Here is a 19,506-nt window from a genome sequence, read left to right on the forward strand (position 1 = left end):
AACACATCTTTATTATACAATAGTAATTATTGGTAATAACCAATCACTGAAACAAACATGGCGTTTATTTGCCCATAATGACTAGACCTATGAATGCAGTACTAACAATTAGAGTAATAATATACAAAAAGTTGAACAAAAAATAGAGCTAAAAGGACTTAAATACCACTGGAACTATGACGAATACTGATGCAATAGTGATTCCGAAAGCAATCCAGATCATAATTTTGGATCCACTCCGCTTGTAATCCTCCGCTTTCTTCAATTCATCATTCGCCTTATCTGTATACTCCACCGCCTTTAAAGCATTGTGCTCAATTTGGTATATTAATTCGCCTTGGTATGATACTAGACCAGCTAGGTCTATTATCATTTGGTGTAATTCTTCCACTGATTTTTCTAGTGATATTACGTCTTTGTACTTTTCTTGAATATCTACAATCGCATCCTTTAGAGTATGATTGCCGATTATTTTAGATTGTAAAATTGATTCAATTGCTTTGTAAGACCCATTCTCAACTTTCTTCAAATCTTCATTGTTCATCTCTGGGTATGCAATTTGTAATTGCCGTGCTGTTTTAGCCTTACTAGTCTTTCGAAACTGCGTTTGTGCATCGCGATATTCCTTTAGGGCAGATTGGAATTGTTTAAGTGATACATTGTATGCATTTTCCCTAATTTGTGCTTCAGTCGAATTACCCCGATTCCTTTTCTCCTTCAATTCCATAATTGCATTTTTACAATTGGCACATTCTTCATTAGTCTGTGTGACTATGGCATTCAATTTATTACTTAACTCTTCCTCTTGTTGTATTGTAGATGAACTGACGATTCGTGTCATTAAAGACCTTATTGCATTACTTGATGCATGTATTTTGTTTATATACGCTCTCACAACTTCTATATGCGCCATGTATGAATTCAGGTCACGATTTTCTGTAACAAAATTAGTATCTGCCTTAGAGTTATTATCTATGTATTCATTTTTGGTAGTGTCATTTGGCCCAAAATCGTCGATGTTAATGATTACACAGTCGACGGGTCTTTGCGTCTTACTGCCCGCGGCAATGGACTTTAGTTCCGAAAAACGATCATACATTGTAGCAATACACTGTATTTAATCAATTTAACCGCGTTAAATCGGTCGAAACTCCATACATTAGTTTACACATAACAGGTGTTCATGTTGTGGTATGAGTCACAAGATCTAACCTACCTCATAGAACAGCTATAACTCAATCCTAATCTATAGTATAATAGTTTTACCCTAGATATACATATTGTATATTACCTATGACAATTTTCAACCCAAAAATCATTATACAAACAATGCTCCAAAAACCAATTACTCATAATAAATTGTAACAGAATGCAATGAAGTTGTCACGAAATGTCAAAAAGATTGTTATTAGTGAGTGGATGTTACGATGGAGGCCTCGTAGGCCTTGAATGTACAGCTGATAATCAATCGCAATCAGTTCAATTCAACCCTTTATTCAAATTCCTTGCACATCAAGTAATAGAACTTAATTTAGGGTTCTGTCAAGGCCATTTCGATTGGAAACGGAATTCTAGCTACGGGCGGGACTGATGAGACTGTTTGTTTGTATGATATTAACAAGCGTGTGACATATGGCTCCCTTCAGATATGTAGGGGTACAATCACAGCACTAGCATGGCAACATGAATTATCTAAGGTAAAAAAATTGCTAGTAGCTACAAATACTGGCAAAATATATCTGTTTAGAGCACATGATTTGGAAGAAATTTGCGAGTTAAACGCACATGATGAGCAAATTCTAGATATGGCAATTCATCCAAAGGGAAAAGTATTTATTTCACTGGGTAAAGATTCAAAACTTAAGTTATGGGATTTGACAACTAATCTATGTGTTTATAACACAACCCTTAGCAATTATGCCTCTTCAATAACATTCTCAGGTAGTGGTAATAACTATGCATTCATATCTGATCGTAACGTAAGAGAAGTGCCTTCATTTAGTGCACAATATCAAGTGTGACTGACCAATTTAAGCCAATAGGAATAACTACCACCGACGTACTAACTTGCATTACTTTTATTGAAGATGATACAGTACTATTGGGTACTAACAATGGTAGTATTTTGGCCTGTCTGTTTTTACAAAGTAGCACGCCGCGCAATCTGATTAAACAAGAATGTCGTCTTAAATCTCTAAAGGTCTTCAATATGAATAATAACACAATCGTACTTGCAGCTAACTCTAAAGGAGATATTTATTGTTGGAAATACATCAACTTAGAACTAATTCAAATCGGTTATTTTAAGACTGAAACCAGACTTATTACTATGCAGGTTTCACACATGAAGTGATACTTAAATATTGGATATTTATTGTATATTGCGGGATGCAAATGATGATATTGTTACTGAACCTGAAAACGTGAGGCGAAAGCACGGCTGGAGGGGTTGAGAGTAATTTTTAGCGTTTCACACGAGCCGTGTCACACCGTAAAACTCTCGCAAAGCAATCAAAAACCCAACAGTATCAGAGCTAATGTTGCCAATAAAATCTATAGTAATCTGATGTATCCCTATCCATCTATTATTATATTTAATCACAAATTACTCTTGAACTATTAACTAGCAAATATTTTGGTTGTAAGAATTAATTAGAGATCCTCAGTCAACTGATGAATCTTACTGTAAAATATTGTGTAAATTGTATCACTGATTTACTTCATTATGTCGTACTTTTAATAAAATTATCAGACCACTGATAATTAACTAGTTAAATATTGTTTCATGTGATGACTATCAGACCACTGATAGCCGACTATTTTATACATTGTGTATGAAATTGGTTATGTTCCAAGATTTGGGCAAATTTCCGTAAAAATTGTGGGTTCCATTGTCGTTTTGTATGCACTTATCACTATGTTTTGTGTAATTATCTCCCGCAACAGGAGAATACTTATATGTGCCTAGTGACTTGTAGCCTGGATTGTAATCTGTGTTGAGTGGATCTTCAATAGCGTATTGCGTTATGACATCCAAGTAGGGAATTTTAGGGAAATTATTAAGACAGTCTACATCCATGCGTACACATTCTTGTGGTAACATTGTTCGATGCATAAAATAACTCGTGGATCCCAGAACTATGTCATCTTTATATTCAGTTCTAAATTTCTCAAGTAGAAGGCTCTTAGGCATACGATTGGATTCTTTCAAGTTTTTCAGAGAAGTTACCTCGGCTAACTTTTTTGCTGAGTAAAATCCATATTTCCTTATGCTGAAGGTTTTTTGCCAACGCTTGGAGTGGTTGATGGGGTCGTGACAAATGCTCCTCCATTCCATCTTGCCAAAGTGATAGTATACTCCGGTTACATTGCTGAAGTAGTCACTTTTGGGTATGTAAGGGACTATTTTTGCATCATTTGGAACTCTCCTCTTCATACGCTTGCACGGACTACCGCACATATTTATCTAGAAAATATATTTTCACATCGAAACATTGGTTGGCCCGCTTTATCACAATTACGATTATTTAACATGCCACTCATAACAATTAATACTTATTTTTGATCTAACAATTCTTTGTATTATAGTAATTATTAGATCTGTACTCACTCATCTTTGCTATATTACTCGAATGTTATATATACATTTTCCAATACATTTACGTATATTCATTATTATTTAATTGTATTGAATTTTAATTGAAAATTTTTTTATAATTTATCAACTATTCACTCTTACCTAACCCCTTAATCAGTAACCCTAATCTATTTATATCAATTTATATATACATAATCATTTCTTACACTAATTTTTGTTCTAAAAACTGTTAAAAAAATTTGAAACGGCATTTTCAAGAGATAATCATTTCTTTACTCATATCTGCGATAATATCCCCTAATACTTGGTTATCGTTGCCATTGGAACGTCCAATTTTAATCGAATTTTTGATAAACTCGTTGTTAAGACCAATGTCACTAATTGCATTAAGGGATTCCTTAGAAATCAACTCTCTTTGTCTCGTGATAAACTCAATTAGGCCTTGGGTCCATATATCCCTATTTCTATCTACCCTCTTAAATACCAAATCATATACACCCGATTTATCGTGGTATTTCACGTAAAAATGCGATTTATTTGAATCATCCGGCACAATCGTACTCACACCTAAAAATGAATATGCTCCAATATGCTTCTTTTTAGCCTAATTCACAACAATCTTACCAGATAATTACTTCTTGTTTCCCAATACCTCCATTCCCATTTAGTTTGCGACAATTCAATCGGAACGAAATAGTATTCGGTCCATGTAGGTCCGAATAAATTCATCCTCTTCAGCGGCCCAGTTATCACTTTGGCAAAGAATCTCAATTGATCAATGGTACTCATATATTCTACGTCCCTGGGATCTAAAATCAATATTTCCTTACCCATATTCGGACATTCGAGCAACGCCTGCATCATAAGGGGGCTTATGTTATCTGGAACATCTCCCACTTTATAGAAACTTAGCTATATAAGCAGTTTGGTTTACCATTATCTTAGAAGTTGAACTATCATTTATTTCCATTGTATACATTCGTCTCCTCGGTAGTTGATCACGCATTAACTCATCTACTCCAATCACAAGTGACCCAACTAGTGTATCCTTTAGTAACTCCTTTGAATACAATTTTAGTGTGATATGGGTGTCACACTGCCTGATGTGTATGTTTATCTTTTCCTAAATTACATTAGCACTTACATAGAAGCCCACTTTACCATCAGCTTCTTGGTTATGCGATGTTTTATAGTGAAAGCGACCAGATTCAATTTCCACGATGTATTTCTTTTTACACCTCACTTGGGACACCTCAATTACCTCAACCGTGATGTCAAAACACTCATGATCGTGTATCCCGAACATTCTGTAACACTTCCCAATGCAACCACACTCTGAAATGTGTGGAAATCGATAATTTTTGAACGCATATCTACCAAATCCAATTCCTAAACATCCAATAATTCCCAGTGATAATGTATCCATGGGCCTCGCGAATACTGGTTCTTATTGTGACAATATACTTATTAGGACTACTGGCACTATGAGGCACGGTCTAATATCATTTCTTGTGGTCGATTTTATTCATTTAGGAATAAATCATGGTAGCTACATGTTCATTCATATTTTTCATTTTTTAACTATAAAAAAATAAATTACACCAATAATGCCAATATGACGTTAATACGCAAATATGCAATAAAATAGTAACTATTGAGCGAAAACTCAATTATTTGATTGAATATTTTAATATCTCTTCAAAAGTATGATTAAAATGTATAACTAATTTAATCACACATAGTAACACATAATGGTTCAACTTATATGATCTATCCACTAGTAATACTATACAGTTCAACATATGTAGTACGTGTAGAATGATCATGATAAATATCTACGATTATTACCTAGATGACCCATGTAATAAACGTAATGTAATATTATGAGCTATCCCCATTTACATGATTATGGAATCTAGTGCTCTGCTAGCATCTAGTCCATCCGATGGTTATTTTAATAGAATAAAATCATTTATTTATAGACACTACTTCATAATTGGCAGTTTATTTTACATATCATTGGATGTTTTAATTACCATATGTTCGAAGCGTCTTATTGATTATGCATCGAACTATACATTTTTCCTCAACCAATTCATTACGCTAGTTTTTCTCACATTATTTTTCTTTATATATATATTTTGCATTTTTTTCCTCCCAAAATATGTGGTAAGCACCCATATATTAATTTAGGAAACGAATCTTTGTTTTTACAAACTTTTAAGAATATGTTCATTTGACTCGATTTCGGGAGTTTTATACAACATAGGCGCAGCATATACAACTGGGCCAACTATCGTCATTTTATCCCAAATTTCTGTTCCGATGACAATTATATCTTCCAAAATTATTCGTAAAAAGAAGTACCACAAGTTTCATTATATCGGCACATCGATAATTACATTATCTGTAATCCTTACGCAATTTCTATTTTCAAATAATAATTATGGAAATAAGATATTTTTCAACATTGTCTTAGTGTCAAGTTGCATGATAGATTCAATATCCATGTGCTATAGGGAGGAGCAATATTCAGGGTTGAATATGAATATAGTTGGTTACCAAGTAAGTACTGTCTAGCAAATAATTGGTTAAATTGTAAATTGCATAATATAGTTCTGGTGTACTTTATTATTATTCTGTCTAAACTTCTTCACGCTAATAATTTATTCATTCAAATTTTGGGGACCAGGTTTCACAATATTTTATCTAGCTCACATGGATTTGTCCAAATATTTCACATCTTTAGTGGCGGCATTTAATTGCATTTTTAGGGGGAAAAATACCATTATCGAAAATTGCGGTCAGTTAAACCAGCCAAAATGCGATGATTGCGCGGGGGCTTCCAAGGTTATATCAATTTACTTCATTTTGGCGATTTTTATTCGATTAGTTTTTATTGTGGTATGAAACAAGTTATCTAGTTAATGAGAAACGGATCAGCTTTGGTGATGATTCTGATCAGTATCATAAAGACTCCAATAGTTTCAATTGCGTTTTCTGTTGATTTTATTGCTGGAAACAGCAAATCTTCGTTACAAGTTAAGGATATTTTAACAATTATATCTATATTATTGGGCATGATCATATACAGTATAGGAACAAAAAGGCAAGATGAAGAGGATTTGATTCGTGAAAAGATGGATGAATCAGATAATTCCTCTAGTTATACTATAGGTAAGCGATCCGTTGATTTAGCATCTTCTGATGTGGAAGTGAAAGGAAATACTTACGTATTGCTAGAAAACTAGCCGCAATTGATTTTTGTATTGCATTAATTTGCATATGTCAGATTTTACAATTTAAGTATTTAGTTTAGTTATACAATCATCCATTATAAATGAATAATGATGCCCGTGTATCCGTCTGTACTATCCATTGTAAGTGTAATAGTGTTATATGTATTTTAAAAAAACTAATATATATGTGTGTATTATGATGTGTAATCTCATCAAGTGTGTTACCTGGCTTCCACTGTCACTAAAGTATGATCGCCACACAGTGTGTATGGTGATGTTGCTTATCTATCTATCATTTATACAATGCTCATTAGATAGTATAGTATTTGCAAATGGAGAAACTACTAATATTGATGTTGACAATTCCAAAAATACCGTAAAATTACAATTGCTACCCCAAGGAAAGGAAATACTAATGTCTCACAATGTTTACAGAATGAAACACAATTCGAAACCGTTACAGTGGTAAAATTGCATTTATTTAGGTCAGATGAATTGTCCAAAGAAGCTTATGATATTGTAATATCTACTTCATTCAGCAAAATTTAAGTGTTAATTGTGAGATACCTCATAATTATCCTTCTGGAACAAATTTTTTAGTTTCCAACAAAAGATTATCTCCACAAGATGTGGTAGACATTTGGTACATGGGTAAGTAACCTTTTTGGTTTTAATTTAACACATATTTTTTCAATTAGGCATAATAGACTACGATTTCTACACATGTGGACTACGACGCAGTAATAACAACACATTAAATTTCACCCAAGTAATTGAATTCTTTATATAGGTTGTATGGCAAAAATCTATGGTAAACTGCTAGCTAATGCAGTACATAGGATGTTCATTGGGCAGATGTGAAAATTCTGAGCTGTGGGTGTGTAGATACTCTCCGGAAGGTAATTTTCAGGGAGAATTCTGTAAAAATGTCAAACCAATTGCCGAAAAATTCGATGAAATCACGCCAATATCCAATACGCCATTTCAATTCAACATTATCAATGACTATTCGGTTGAAAACTCCACAAATGATGAGTAACTTTTAACTAATTCTTTTTAATAGAACTAGTAATTGTACATGTTGAGTTGGCGATCATATAGATAAAATAACTATGCTTAGTATATTATCTAATAAAATAGTTAATGTATAGACCAATTATTAACAATTGCATCGATTGTCCAAATTGATATTGGTGTACCAATTTATATGACCTGGAGCAAGGTATATATATTCAAGAAGGGACATACCTGAAACACAGTGCAGATTCGTGTACTTTAGACAATATATACATTAATAATTCGATTTTTTAGTCTTTATGAGCCGTGAATTTCCAATATATGCCATTAGGCACTTAGACGAATGATTTATATAATGGGCATTAAATTATAGTACCTTAGTAAAATATATAAGTATAGTTAAATGGTGTTATACGGATCAAAAATATATCATGAAATTATTGTTGATTTTTTTTAATAAAAATTACACTAAATAGTGACTAAATTGTCCAATTAGATACATATTATTAAATACATACTAATATGATAAAAAACAAATTTACGAGCGATTTTTTGTTGAAACTTTTAAAATATTCTTCCATAAATATTTTATTATATAACCAACGGATAAATCAAAACACAACAAATAATCTATATTTTCATACGGTAAAATAAGTGTAAACCGTTCCAAATGTATACATGAGTAAATTTGTTAAGCTTAAAGTTATTAAACGTGATAATTTTAGGAATAAGATTGCGATCAAAACCTAGTGTGATCGACAATTTAAGATAAGATCCAAGCTAAATTACGCTAGATATTGTTATCACGCCCCATCAACACTGTCGTGGAATGGAGATACCTGATTTTGGCCAGAGTGTGGACAAATCACGTGCTCACATAGAAACACAGAATACTGCTCATAATCATGGAACAGAACCTAAAATTCCTCCATTCTCTCATTTACTCACTGGCTCAGTTTCGGATGAACAAATATTAATGGATGAATCCGGTAAAACTCTATCAAAGAACAATAGTAATAAAGATTTCATTGTGGGTGATATTTTTTCAGTTAAGATGCCTAGAGATGCAAGTGCTGGGCTATCATCTGGAATAAAAAGCATCGGTAAGGGTTTTGGTCTCGGCGCCGTTAGTCTTGTTCTATGCCCCATTGTAGGTGCCACCAAAGATGGCCTTGGTGGATTTTTTAAGGGAATTGGAGCTGGCATACTTTCCGCAATAACTCTACCCGTTACATCTATAGGCGTAGCCGGATATCAAATTACCCGAGGTGTAATGAATACACCTACGGCAATATGTGAATGGTCTAATGGGAGAAAATGGAACAAAAAAACACGGGAATGGGGAGATGATTGGTATTCACTAGCAGAGGAGGCCAATCAGGTGCTTAAGGATTCCCCTGAATTAGATTACAAAAAATGCAAAACAATTGAATCATCTAAATGCGAAGAGAGGGATGTTGTTGATGATGAGTTCTATAAAATTTTGGAAGTACCTACAACCGCAACTCAGGAGGAGATTAGGAGGCAATACTACAAAATTGCCAAAAAGTGCCATCCAGATAAGAACACTTCCGACCCAAATGCCGCCGATAACTTTCAAAAATTGGGCCAAGCTTATCAGGTTTTAGGCGATGAGAAAAGGAGGGCCAAGTATGACAAATTTGGAAAATCTGCTTTGGAATCAATGCCAATTATTGATAGTTCATTGTTCTTTATGATGCTATTTGGTTCTGAAATTTTGGAACCTTACATCGGAAAGTTAAGAATGGCCATGTTTGTGGAAATTGAATTGGAACAGTCGGTGGTAAGTACATGATGCATATCCACATTCTAATTATTGTAGATGTGATTTTTGATTTTTTTTCCACATTTCAACATACTGCTATACATTATTTATTTTCACAATTTACACTACAGTATATATATATATCTGCTTAAAAAGTTCAAAATAGTTTATAATTGTGTTCCCCAATACAAATTATAATTGTACAATGAAAATTTCGATTTTATTAGCATTACGTTACCTTTAATAAGTGTTTACATTCACATATCCATAATTTTCCAATATAAGTGTACAATCATACTAATAACAAAAATTTAATTGATGGGTATATTTTATTATACCAATGTATACAATTATATAAGTGATTAATTAACTTGATCATCGATTTCGAATCTGGCAATTCCATTTAAATCAATCCCATTATACCACTTCTAATTGATGTTTGTTTGATAATATAAACATTTATTATATTTTATTTGATGAATTTCATTTTTATTTGCAAAATTTACAAAACACATGAATATCAATTTAATATTGTTAAATTTAATGCACATAATCGAATCACCATCTCGATTCTGTGGCATGATTAAATCTCCATTATATAAAATTAATTTCTAAAATTATTATTTATGACATGAATGTATTAAATTGTTAAACACATGTTTCCAATACTGAATATGACTTTATCTGGTTAATCTGCTAAATATCACAGAAAGTCGCTGCATGAAATTTGGACTTAATATTAAGATATCATAATGCAGAACCCTTCGAGTGAACTGTTCCAGAAGCAGCAACAGAAGCGTGAAGTGTTGCTAGCAATCCAACTTCGTGATCGCATTCGCCCATACTGCTACGGAGATGTCATTACCTGGCGTATTTCCATTCTACAGGAAGCACGCAAGCTTTGTGAGACTTCATTTGGGGACTCAATTGTCAATGCCATTGGATGGACTTACAAAAACTATGCTACACAATTCTTGGGCAAGAAGGAGACATTCCTAGGCATGAAGGGAAGGGTAGCCAAATTTCAGGAGCAAAAGCGTACAATGGGTAACCATATAAAGGCTATGGTATCTATGGTTAAGGCTGCTATCATTTCTAAACGCATTGGCTTCAGTGAGGATCCAGATGAGGCCAATTGTGAGCAAGAGCGTGCAATTTCATCCAACTTGCCTATAATATTAGAGACAATGCTAAATGTATGTCTGATGGACGTTGAGAATACCATTAGGAACGCCTCTAAGAAGCTGATTAAAGATATGATGGTGGATCTGGCAATGCGTAAAAAGCGTGCACGTGCATTGATTGAGTTGGGAAACATATTCCAACAGGCAGCCATGGAGCACATGAATCAAGACAACAAAAAGGATGCTCGACAGAAGATGGAAGAAGCGCTAGCAAAAGCTATTGAGAAGACCAATAAAGGCAAGGACGCTGACATGTACTATTATAATAACGTGTATTTTAATAATGAGGATGAGATAAAACCTACAGACGGATTCTACTAGTAACTCGATTATAAGTTAAAAAATTGATCAACTATGTTTACCAAAACATTATAGCTCCTCCGCGCATTTAATTATTTATACTACGTCTCCATATCTATCTTTTAATACTCATATTTCATAAACACGGTGTATCTATTCTAAGTGTAAATCACTTTTTATAAAATTACGGTTGGCGGAATCTGCATAACCAGTCCAAACATTAATAAAAATTTGTCTAGATTTGTAACTGGTAATGTTTATGAATGCGCATATTCACGTTCTATTTCGACATAATTTTAGGATTGACAACTTATTAACAACATTATACAATGTTATATTGTAGGTGATGACTATTACCATTTTCTGAAAAAAATTTCTGGAAATGAGTCAAGACGTGGTCAAAATAGGAAGCATAACAATATCACTTTCGAACGTAAACAAAATTCCATATAAAGGATAAAGTTACACTCAAGGAAAATAGTTATTTTTAAAACACACTACTGTTTGTCCATTTTAAATCAAATTTGTAGACCTATTGTATATAAAATGTGCTGTATATGCCACATAGCAATAGCTAAGGAAATGCTAAGGTTATCTCTTTAGGGTTCATATGCTAGGAACTATTCCTTAAGTGATTAACTGTGAAATAGGAATATAAATATTACTATAGGTATTCAAGGAAGAATACGGCGATAAAAGGCTCGTGGAATTGGGTTTTAGGTTATATGTAGTCATGACTATGCTCCGGCATGAACGTAGGTTTATTTTTAGTCTATTATGTTGATGATTCATTGTTTATAATTATACATTAAAACTAATTCCGCAATTTAAAATATTTTTAACCAACTCGCGCTTTGTAGACATAAACAATGGCGCAACCTACTGCATGTTGTGATTTGTGGGCAGTGTCTGTTAAAATTAGGAAGTGTTGGATATGTTTGTATTAAAATAAATTTCACCCAAAAAATTGGTATGAAAAATATATTGGATCATCTATACTTGGAGAATCCAATTATTTCCGCACGTTCCCTGAAACACTGACGACAAATATTTAGGCCATACTTCCGAATCAATCCGTGATTGTTAGAACATACACGACTAAATCAATTTAAACCCACCATTTGTAACTGCCAGGTCCATATTTTCTGGGCTTACGATCATGAATATTCGCCATTTTGACTAAATGCCCCACCCTCACTCAATCATTCAATTTAAGTGTAGTTCCGTGGGGAAGGGGGGGTGGTATGGCTTTTGCCGTACGTATAAATATGTCTTTACACAAACTCATTCGCTCTAACCGTAGACAATTTAGCTCATATATTGGAAAGGAAGTTAGAAGTGAAGATTTGATCAAAAAAGATGATTCTTGGGTAATCGAGGAGACAAATTTTTGTTTAGGGAAAGTTGCGGTGAGTCTAATTGTGATTTAGAAAATTAGATTCAGAGATACGGACGATTTAGCTCGCAGAACCCTACACTTGATGGACACTCAATTGAGTAAAATGCACACAAGATTGCGTGACGGTACTTGTATTCCTTACATGTCACTATCTCTCCATCAAGTAGTTGATCATCCCTGTCCAATGCATATTTTCATCGAACAACCACTACTCAAATGGACTTGGGATGAATGCTATGACGAGGCCTATGATGATGTATAGGTCATTGTTTGTATTATTTAACTTCCTTTACTCAGAAAATTTAGTGTTTGTAATTTATATACCGCATCGCTTTATGATTAGATTTTAATTGTTAATTATATTCAAACTTGTTACTGTTGTCTGGTAATAGTTTGTTCGGGCATATATACCTTAAGTAAATAATTTCTCCCCTGTTGTTATCCAATATATACTCTGTTGCTTATTTTATGGTATTACTTATCCAATTACTAATTATTATCACATAATAAGACATATATTATTATGTCTTATTCCATAACTGCATAATATTTTTTTATTATAACCTCAGTTTCTCATTTGTCTATATTATTGATATCGCCAATTAATCTAAGAAATATTGGTATATCTTGATTTTAATAATTCTTAATAATTTATAAGTAATGAACATATTAACATACTAATCATCCATCAACAAATACATATAATCCACACGCGTTACCAATAGATTCCATATCCACAATAATTATTTACATAGATACATCTATTATATAAATTTGATAGTGATACGTCTAAAATATAATTGATTAGTATACAAAATTTTACTAATTTGTAATCAACAAGTCTATGCGATAATCCAACCCTGCCAGTGCCTCCCTCTTCATTTCCTTCATACATATACATCTTGTAAATTCATACAAGACATTCGAATACTTAGAATATGTATAATCCATCTTCGATTGATTTGTTATATCACAACGCACAATATTGTTACATGAAACTAGAAAATCCAAGGTCAAATTTTCAATAGGAATAATATTATCCAATATATTCAATAACATATATACAGATTTTACAAGCTGTGTTCTTTCTTGCCCATCAGAGCCATTCGTATTCATACCTGTATAATTCATACATAATTTTAGTAGATGAAACAAATCATTTAGGGAATAATTGGTCCTACACATATACATGAACCATGTCATGGAATAAATTCCCAGTATATTCCCTCTAACAAATGAGTAATCCATATCCAAACTGTTACACCAATCCATAAGTATCAATGAGTGAATTAATTGTGCCCTTTTCCTATCAGATAAATATCTATAATCCAATTTCCCCAACAAATAGTTAATTGAAGGAGTCAAATACCTTGCGCGCCCTAGTAACACTATAAGACTATGGCAATAGTCATTTAATCCCTTTAAATCATTAAATTCATGAATTTTTGACAGTGCAACAGATTCCAACTGCTCCAGGTATAGATGACGATAACCTTTGTCACTCTAAATCAAAAAATCCATACCAATGCTATAGCAACTTTGTAGCCATCAAATACATTTATCTGTTTCTGCTTGGTGATATTTTTGACGTAGCATTGAAATACCTTCTCCACAATCTCAGCTGCACAACCAACACTCAATATAGTGTACAGTAGTGACATCGAGACATTTTTTAACTGAAATACACGCTTCATTGCCAAAAAGTACATCTTTTCATCACTATACCCCTGTATTATACATGTAAGATCCATTTGATTAAATATAGCAGTATAATCGCTTAGCCTTTCAATCAGCATTTGATTAATTAGGTTATTCAACTGCGAGTAAGTCGGCATGAATTTAGAAATTGATCTGAGTTGCATTCGTTTTACCCCTTGATAAGACAAAATTCCTTGACACTCAGCCTAGATAATTCACTACTAGAAATAAGCTTGATTGCGGAGTCAATGGCACAATTAGGAGCATCAGAAACTCTACTAATATAGTGTAATATGTATATCTATGTTAAATTTAGCTCACTAGTTTTTCTAAAGAAAGATTTTTGTTAAAATACTTGGTCATTTCTGCACTGGATTTGTTAGTTATTGTTGTGAAGTTATTGCCCAGGCATTCAATCATTGGGTCTATCCATTGTGAAAGGGAATTAAAAAGAGTAAATAAATCCACCATTTTAAAGTTTTTGAAGCTACTATTCAACAAATAGTGTGAGTATGAGTTTAAAAAGCGAGAAGATGGAGAGAAACTGTATCTAATCATAGAATTCACTATGTTAAATACTTCTTGTGGTTTAAACAACATAAATATATCACTAGCCCTCCTCACTAATAAATTTACTTCATTATGCACCCTGAATTCATTATCACCAGTATCAATTGAATTGTATTTGAGGTATGAATGTAGAAGGTTAGAAATTTGCTGTGGCGTAAATTTCAGTAAATTTGTAGAAACCATGGGAGTTAGGAGGTGTATCAGCCTTTTAAATTGTGAAAAATGTTCCTTTGATGCGAAAATCATGGTAGAAATGTCCAAAGGTTGAAACTTATTTTCATTCCTCCTCACTGCATCGTACACTAAATCAACAACTGCAGGATCTGGTGTACTAAATGTAGAGAGAGAATAAACTGTTATAGATAATTCTCTAGGGTTCAATTTGTGAATGTTTTGCAATAGAAAAGTGTTAAATGTGTTAAAAATACCAGTGTTGTCCAAAATATAGGATAGTTTTGGTACATTTCTGATACATTTAGCCAGGGAATGCATAATTTCTATATTGATTTCGACTACATTTTTATTGAAACAACATATTTCCTCATTACATCTCTTTGCAATTTGAAGGACTATGTGTGGATCAATTTCGTTCTTAAAGGAATGATAACTGACCAACATCATGTTTAACAATTCAGCGTTCAATCCTTTGAGTATAACTGGGCGTCTAGTTATTGTATCAAAAATTTTTTGAATGCAAATTTTGGATTCAGGGTAGTTAGGTATTAGATGAGTGATAACACTGGAAAGTATGGCGAGTGAATGAGGGGAAAGGACATCTATGCTATTAGTACTAGTGGAGATAAACTCATTCCTGGATGAATTTACTGACATACCAAAACTTAGTATCATTAATACCCTTGAGCTTTAGATGCCTCATACCTATCATAGGTATGTCATTTATTTTGGCATTAGTCAGTGTAGAATACTTTTTGTTGGATACACCAGTGAAAATATTATATCGTGGACTAGATTCTACAATTTTGTTCTTGATTATCTTAAAAATTGGACATATTATATGATAAAATAGGGTCATATTTGTTCATCACCTTCAAGCGTTATTTTTGATGCAGTAACATAGCAAATTATATAACACCTAGTGAATTAATAACACAGAATAGTAACTAGACATAATGGCAAGTGTATTAAACAACTGTTATATGTAAATAGATATACATTGTACTGCTTACATAAGCCATGTGTGCTTATGCAAGTATATGATTATGGTAAACTGGTGAACAGCTACTGTTAATACTGTGGGGAGTGACAATGTCTATTAGACCGCTTTTACGCCCTTTTCGCCGATTTGTAAGTAGGAACTAATACAGAGCGGCTTGGCATCGGTGGAAAAGATCCTGAATAAGAAGGCGCCAGACTTCAACATAGTTCCCTTCCAAAAGGAAAACATCGAAGATGTGATGAATGAGGTACCGGAGTTTAAATACTACTACATTGGAAATGCTGACGCTAAAGACAACCCTTTCAAAGACATTCCTCAAAGCTGTCCCATTTTTGACTGTTCAAAACTACCACAATTCGAGCCTCCTGACTCAAGCATCAAATTCTCCAAGTTGGAAAATGGTTTACGAATTGCTTCAGTTGACAAATCAGGTCTGATATCAACATTGGGTCTTTATGTTCATGCTGGTTCGAGGTATGAAGATCCAGCGCAGGGAGAGTTGGGTGTTAGCAGTATGATCGAGAATATTTCTTTCCATTCCACGGCACATCTATCCCATCTCAGAACGCTTAAAGTTGTGGAAACGATAGGCGCTAATGTCAATTGTACGTCTTTCAGGTAAATATTGAAAATGGACTTAGGGAACATATAGTGTACTCAGCAGAGTGCCTAAGGAATTATTATCCTATATTATTAAACTTGTTAGTGGGTAATGTGTTATTTCCAAGATTTTTACCTTGGGAAGTCAAATCTAGCAAAGATGCTCTTATAAAGGCTAGAAAGTCACTAGAATCAAACCCTGATAACTTGATAACTGAACTACTACACCAAACTGCGTGGCATAATAATACCTTGGGTCTTCCTGGATATTGCCCTGAGAGTTCGGAGTCTATGTTTTCAGGAGATCTAATGAGACAATTTATGCTGAAACATTTTTCACCTGGTAAGCCTTTACTACATATATTCTAATTATTGTAGATGTGATTTTTGATTTTTTTTTCCACATTTCAACATACTGCTATACATTATTTATTTTCACAATTTACACTACAGTATATATATATATCTGCTTAAAAAGTTCAAAATAGTTTATAATTGTGTTCCCCAATACAAATTATAATTGTACAATGAAAATTTCGATTTTATTAGCATTACGTTACCTTTAATAAGTGTTTACATTCACATATCCATAATTTTCCAATATAAGTGTACAATCATACTAATAACAAAAATTTAATTGATGGGTATATTTTATTATACCAATGTATACAATTATATAAGTGATTAATTAACTTGATCATCGATTTCGAATCTGGCAATTCCATTTAAATCAATCCCATTATACCACTTCTAATTGATGTTTGTTTGATAATATAAACATTTATTATATTTTATTTGATGAATTTCATTTTTATTTGCAAAATTTACAAAACACATGAATATCAATTTAATATTGTTAAATTTAATAACTTTTCAATTTTCAACCAAATTATCTGGAACGAATATTATAAATGCTTTATCAATAAATTTACTTACAGCATTTCTTTTCTAATACAATATTTAATATAGACCGTATGATATTTGTGGGTATTAATGTGTGTCACGATGATCTCTGCAAATGGTTGATGCGTGCGTTTGCAGAATACAATGCTATACCACCTACACAGCGCGATGAATTAAAACCGATATATACGGGGGGAGACCGACGTGTAGAGGCTGCTTCGCCAATGGCCCATTTGGCAATTGCCTTTGAAACCGTATGTAAATAATAATGTAGCCCAGCGGCTGGCGCTCACCAAACGTAGTCGCCCTTACTATTTTGCAGTCACTGATGGGAGGGGGAGGATCATTTTCCACTGGTGGCCCTGGAAAGGGGATGTATTCCAGGTTGTTCCTTAATGGTGGGCAAGCTATTTATGCAGTGCTTAATAAATACGAATGGGTCGACAGTTGCATGGCTTTCAACACACAACACTCTGACACCGGCTTATTCGGACTATATTTAATTGGTAATCCCAACAATTCTAAGGACATGGTTAAAGTGATAGCGGACGAGTTGAAGGGGATGGCAAATGTGACAAAAGAGGAACTGGATAGGGCGAAGAATTTATTAAAATCTTTCTTATGGATGAGCCTTGAGTATCGCCAAGTACACATGGAAGATATTGCAAGGCAACTAATGATTTGCAATCGCGTTTGTACGGGTCAGGAGCTATGTCAGGCAATAGACGCGGTGACACCTAGCTGTATCAATAGGTAGGCAAACTTATCATATTTAACGTTTCAAAAATATTACTAATGCAGTATCGTTAAGGAAATGTTGAAAACTGCGCCTACGGTTGTTGCATATGGAGATATCGCTAGGCTGCCACATTACAACGAGATAAAACAACACTTCTCCTGACCATTAGTCACGTTAATAGTAAATATATTGGTATAACATAATGGTTTATACGCAATTTTGATTATAACAGACGAACAAACTAGAAACTTTGGCATATGATCACAGATTAGATTCGATTTTATGAATTAAACGTTACTTTATAGAGAATAACACTAATTCACCTTTTTAAACTATTATTTATCGTCAAGACCATATTATATTACGATCATAACATTTTTTTAAGATCAATTTAGGCCAAATGAACTTATTATTAAATTCTATACTATTTAGCACAAAATTACTAAATTTGCATTAAATAACAAAACACTTCATTTTAAATGACACTAAACCCCAGCTTAATCACAGCTAGCACAACCTCTACACCCACAGTAAATGCATTCAATAACCTAAATGATCAATTACTCACTTTGTCCGGACCCAAATCTTTCTTCGGTACTCTACAAATACAAGTAGTACCAAAATTTTGACCACCAGTCTGAATACATCTAAGACAACATAGTTTTTCATAACCTTTCTTCTTCCATTTTGCAATTAGAGCCTGATCTGCATATCCTTCGTCTATGCAATAATTATATAATTCACGTGAAATTTCCTTCCTGATATGGTACATCTCGTAGACATATCTACTTCTTTGATGGTGAATCCTAAAAATTGGCCAGAGAATCTCTGCCTTCCGTTTCCCATCACTCGATTCCCGTTCATGTTCCTTCATCTTCTCAGACAGCTCAATCAAAGTATTCTCTATCAATTCCCAACCCTCAGGGGGCTCAGGGGTATTGATTGTACGAATTTTTACCATTTTACCAACATATATTTGCAACAAACGACAGCTAGTACATAGTAACTACACTGTTATCTATCCACCACTTGAATAAGGGTTCTATAGGTTATAGGATATAAAAGATTATATTTGCATTAACAATATCAGTTTTCTCTTTAAAAATCTGTTATCTTTTAATTTTTATAGCTTAAAGCTCCTTTCTGATGGTGGAACCTATAACAGTTGTACTAATAATACATTGTGGTGTGATATTTATAGAATAATTTAAAACATTTAATATTTATACATCTGACCAATAACATTTATTCGTTTGTCTTTTGCATTATTTACGTAGATTAATTAGTTACAGAATT

General features: G+C 33.3%; 12 protein-coding genes across 12 annotated transcripts; 6 read left to right on the plus strand and 6 right to left on the minus strand.

The window, feature by feature from the left end:
• On the minus strand, positions 149–1,099 carry BmR1_04g08455 (syntaxin 1B/2/3; the record flags this gene model as incomplete). The annotated part of the gene is made up of 1 exon (XM_012794823.1): positions 149–1,099. One exon carries the CDS (start codon positions 1,097–1,099, stop codon positions 149–151), a length of 951 nt encoding a protein of 316 aa, XP_012650277.1.
• Positions 1,391–2,353, plus strand: BmR1_04g08460 (p21-activated protein kinase-interacting protein 1-like; the record flags this gene model as incomplete). The annotated part of the gene is given in 3 exon segments (XM_012794824.1): positions 1,391–1,516; positions 1,536–1,979; positions 2,003–2,353. The coding sequence occupies 3 exon segments, from the start codon at positions 1,391–1,393 to the stop codon at positions 2,351–2,353; spliced, it is 921 nt and encodes a 306-aa protein (XP_012650278.1).
• On the minus strand, positions 2,822–3,460 carry BmR1_04g08465 (hypothetical protein; the record flags this gene model as incomplete). Its single annotated transcript, XM_012794825.1, has 1 exon — positions 2,822–3,460. The coding sequence occupies one exon, from the start codon at positions 3,458–3,460 to the stop codon at positions 2,822–2,824; it is 639 nt and encodes a 212-aa protein (XP_012650279.1).
• On the minus strand, positions 3,852–5,024 carry BmR1_04g08470 (conserved Plasmodium protein, unknown function; the record flags this gene model as incomplete). Its single annotated transcript, XM_021482692.1, has 5 exons — positions 3,852–4,202; positions 4,223–4,407; positions 4,429–4,510; positions 4,533–4,721; positions 4,743–5,024. 5 exons carry the CDS (start codon positions 5,022–5,024, stop codon positions 3,852–3,854), a joined length of 1,089 nt encoding a protein of 362 aa, XP_021337872.1.
• On the plus strand, positions 5,501–6,849 carry BmR1_04g08475 (PfCRT orthologue, Chloroquine resistant transport gene; the record flags this gene model as incomplete). Its single annotated transcript, XM_021482694.1, has 6 exons — positions 5,501–5,767; positions 5,792–6,172; positions 6,215–6,290; positions 6,312–6,502; positions 6,523–6,775; positions 6,797–6,849. The coding sequence occupies 6 exons, from the start codon at positions 5,501–5,503 to the stop codon at positions 6,847–6,849; spliced, it is 1,221 nt and encodes a 406-aa protein (XP_021337873.1).
• On the plus strand, positions 7,106–7,876 carry BmR1_04g08480 (Protein PRY1; the record flags this gene model as incomplete). The annotated part of the gene is made up of 6 exons (XM_021482695.1): positions 7,106–7,302; positions 7,323–7,356; positions 7,377–7,488; positions 7,536–7,606; positions 7,628–7,648; positions 7,670–7,876. The coding sequence occupies 6 exons, from the start codon at positions 7,106–7,108 to the stop codon at positions 7,874–7,876; spliced, it is 642 nt and encodes a 213-aa protein (XP_021337874.1).
• Positions 7,877–8,683: 807 nt separating this feature from the next.
• BmR1_04g08485 (X-domain of DnaJ-containing) lies at positions 8,684–11,145 on the plus strand (the record flags this gene model as incomplete). Its single annotated transcript, XM_012794829.1, has 2 exons — positions 8,684–9,658; positions 10,399–11,145. 2 exons carry the CDS (start codon positions 8,684–8,686, stop codon positions 11,143–11,145), a joined length of 1,722 nt encoding a protein of 573 aa, XP_012650283.1.
• BmR1_04g08490 (small subunit ribosomal protein S29e) lies at positions 12,114–12,298 on the minus strand (the record flags this gene model as incomplete). The annotated part of the gene is made up of 2 exons (XM_012794830.1): positions 12,114–12,222; positions 12,243–12,298. The coding sequence occupies 2 exons, from the start codon at positions 12,296–12,298 to the stop codon at positions 12,114–12,116; spliced, it is 165 nt and encodes a 54-aa protein (XP_012650284.1).
• BmR1_04g08495 (conserved Plasmodium protein, unknown function) lies at positions 12,369–12,785 on the plus strand (the record flags this gene model as incomplete). The annotated part of the gene is made up of 2 exons (XM_012794831.2): positions 12,369–12,533; positions 12,555–12,785. 2 exons carry the CDS (start codon positions 12,369–12,371, stop codon positions 12,783–12,785), a joined length of 396 nt encoding a protein of 131 aa, XP_012650285.2.
• On the minus strand, positions 13,346–15,824 carry BmR1_04g08500 (hypothetical protein; the record flags this gene model as incomplete). Its single annotated transcript, XM_021482696.1, has 5 exons — positions 13,346–14,026; positions 14,047–14,374; positions 14,395–14,522; positions 14,543–15,602; positions 15,625–15,824. 5 exons carry the CDS (start codon positions 15,822–15,824, stop codon positions 13,346–13,348), a joined length of 2,397 nt encoding a protein of 798 aa, XP_021337875.1.
• On the plus strand, positions 16,058–18,372 carry BmR1_04g08505 (mitochondrial processing peptidase; the record flags this gene model as incomplete). The annotated part of the gene is made up of 7 exons (XM_021482697.1): positions 16,058–16,096; positions 16,117–16,586; positions 16,610–16,911; positions 17,538–17,725; positions 17,746–17,869; positions 17,891–18,224; positions 18,273–18,372. 7 exons carry the CDS (start codon positions 16,058–16,060, stop codon positions 18,370–18,372), a joined length of 1,557 nt encoding a protein of 518 aa, XP_021337876.1.
• On the minus strand, positions 18,708–19,171 carry BmR1_04g08510 (bud site selection protein 31; the record flags this gene model as incomplete). Its single annotated transcript, XM_012794834.1, has 2 exons — positions 18,708–18,758; positions 18,779–19,171. 2 exons carry the CDS (start codon positions 19,169–19,171, stop codon positions 18,708–18,710), a joined length of 444 nt encoding a protein of 147 aa, XP_012650288.1.

Source organism: Babesia microti, chromosome IV, assembly GCF_000691945.2.
Source record: "Babesia microti strain RI chromosome IV, complete genome".
Lineage (NCBI taxonomy): Eukaryota > Apicomplexa > Aconoidasida > Piroplasmida > Babesiidae > Babesia > Babesia microti.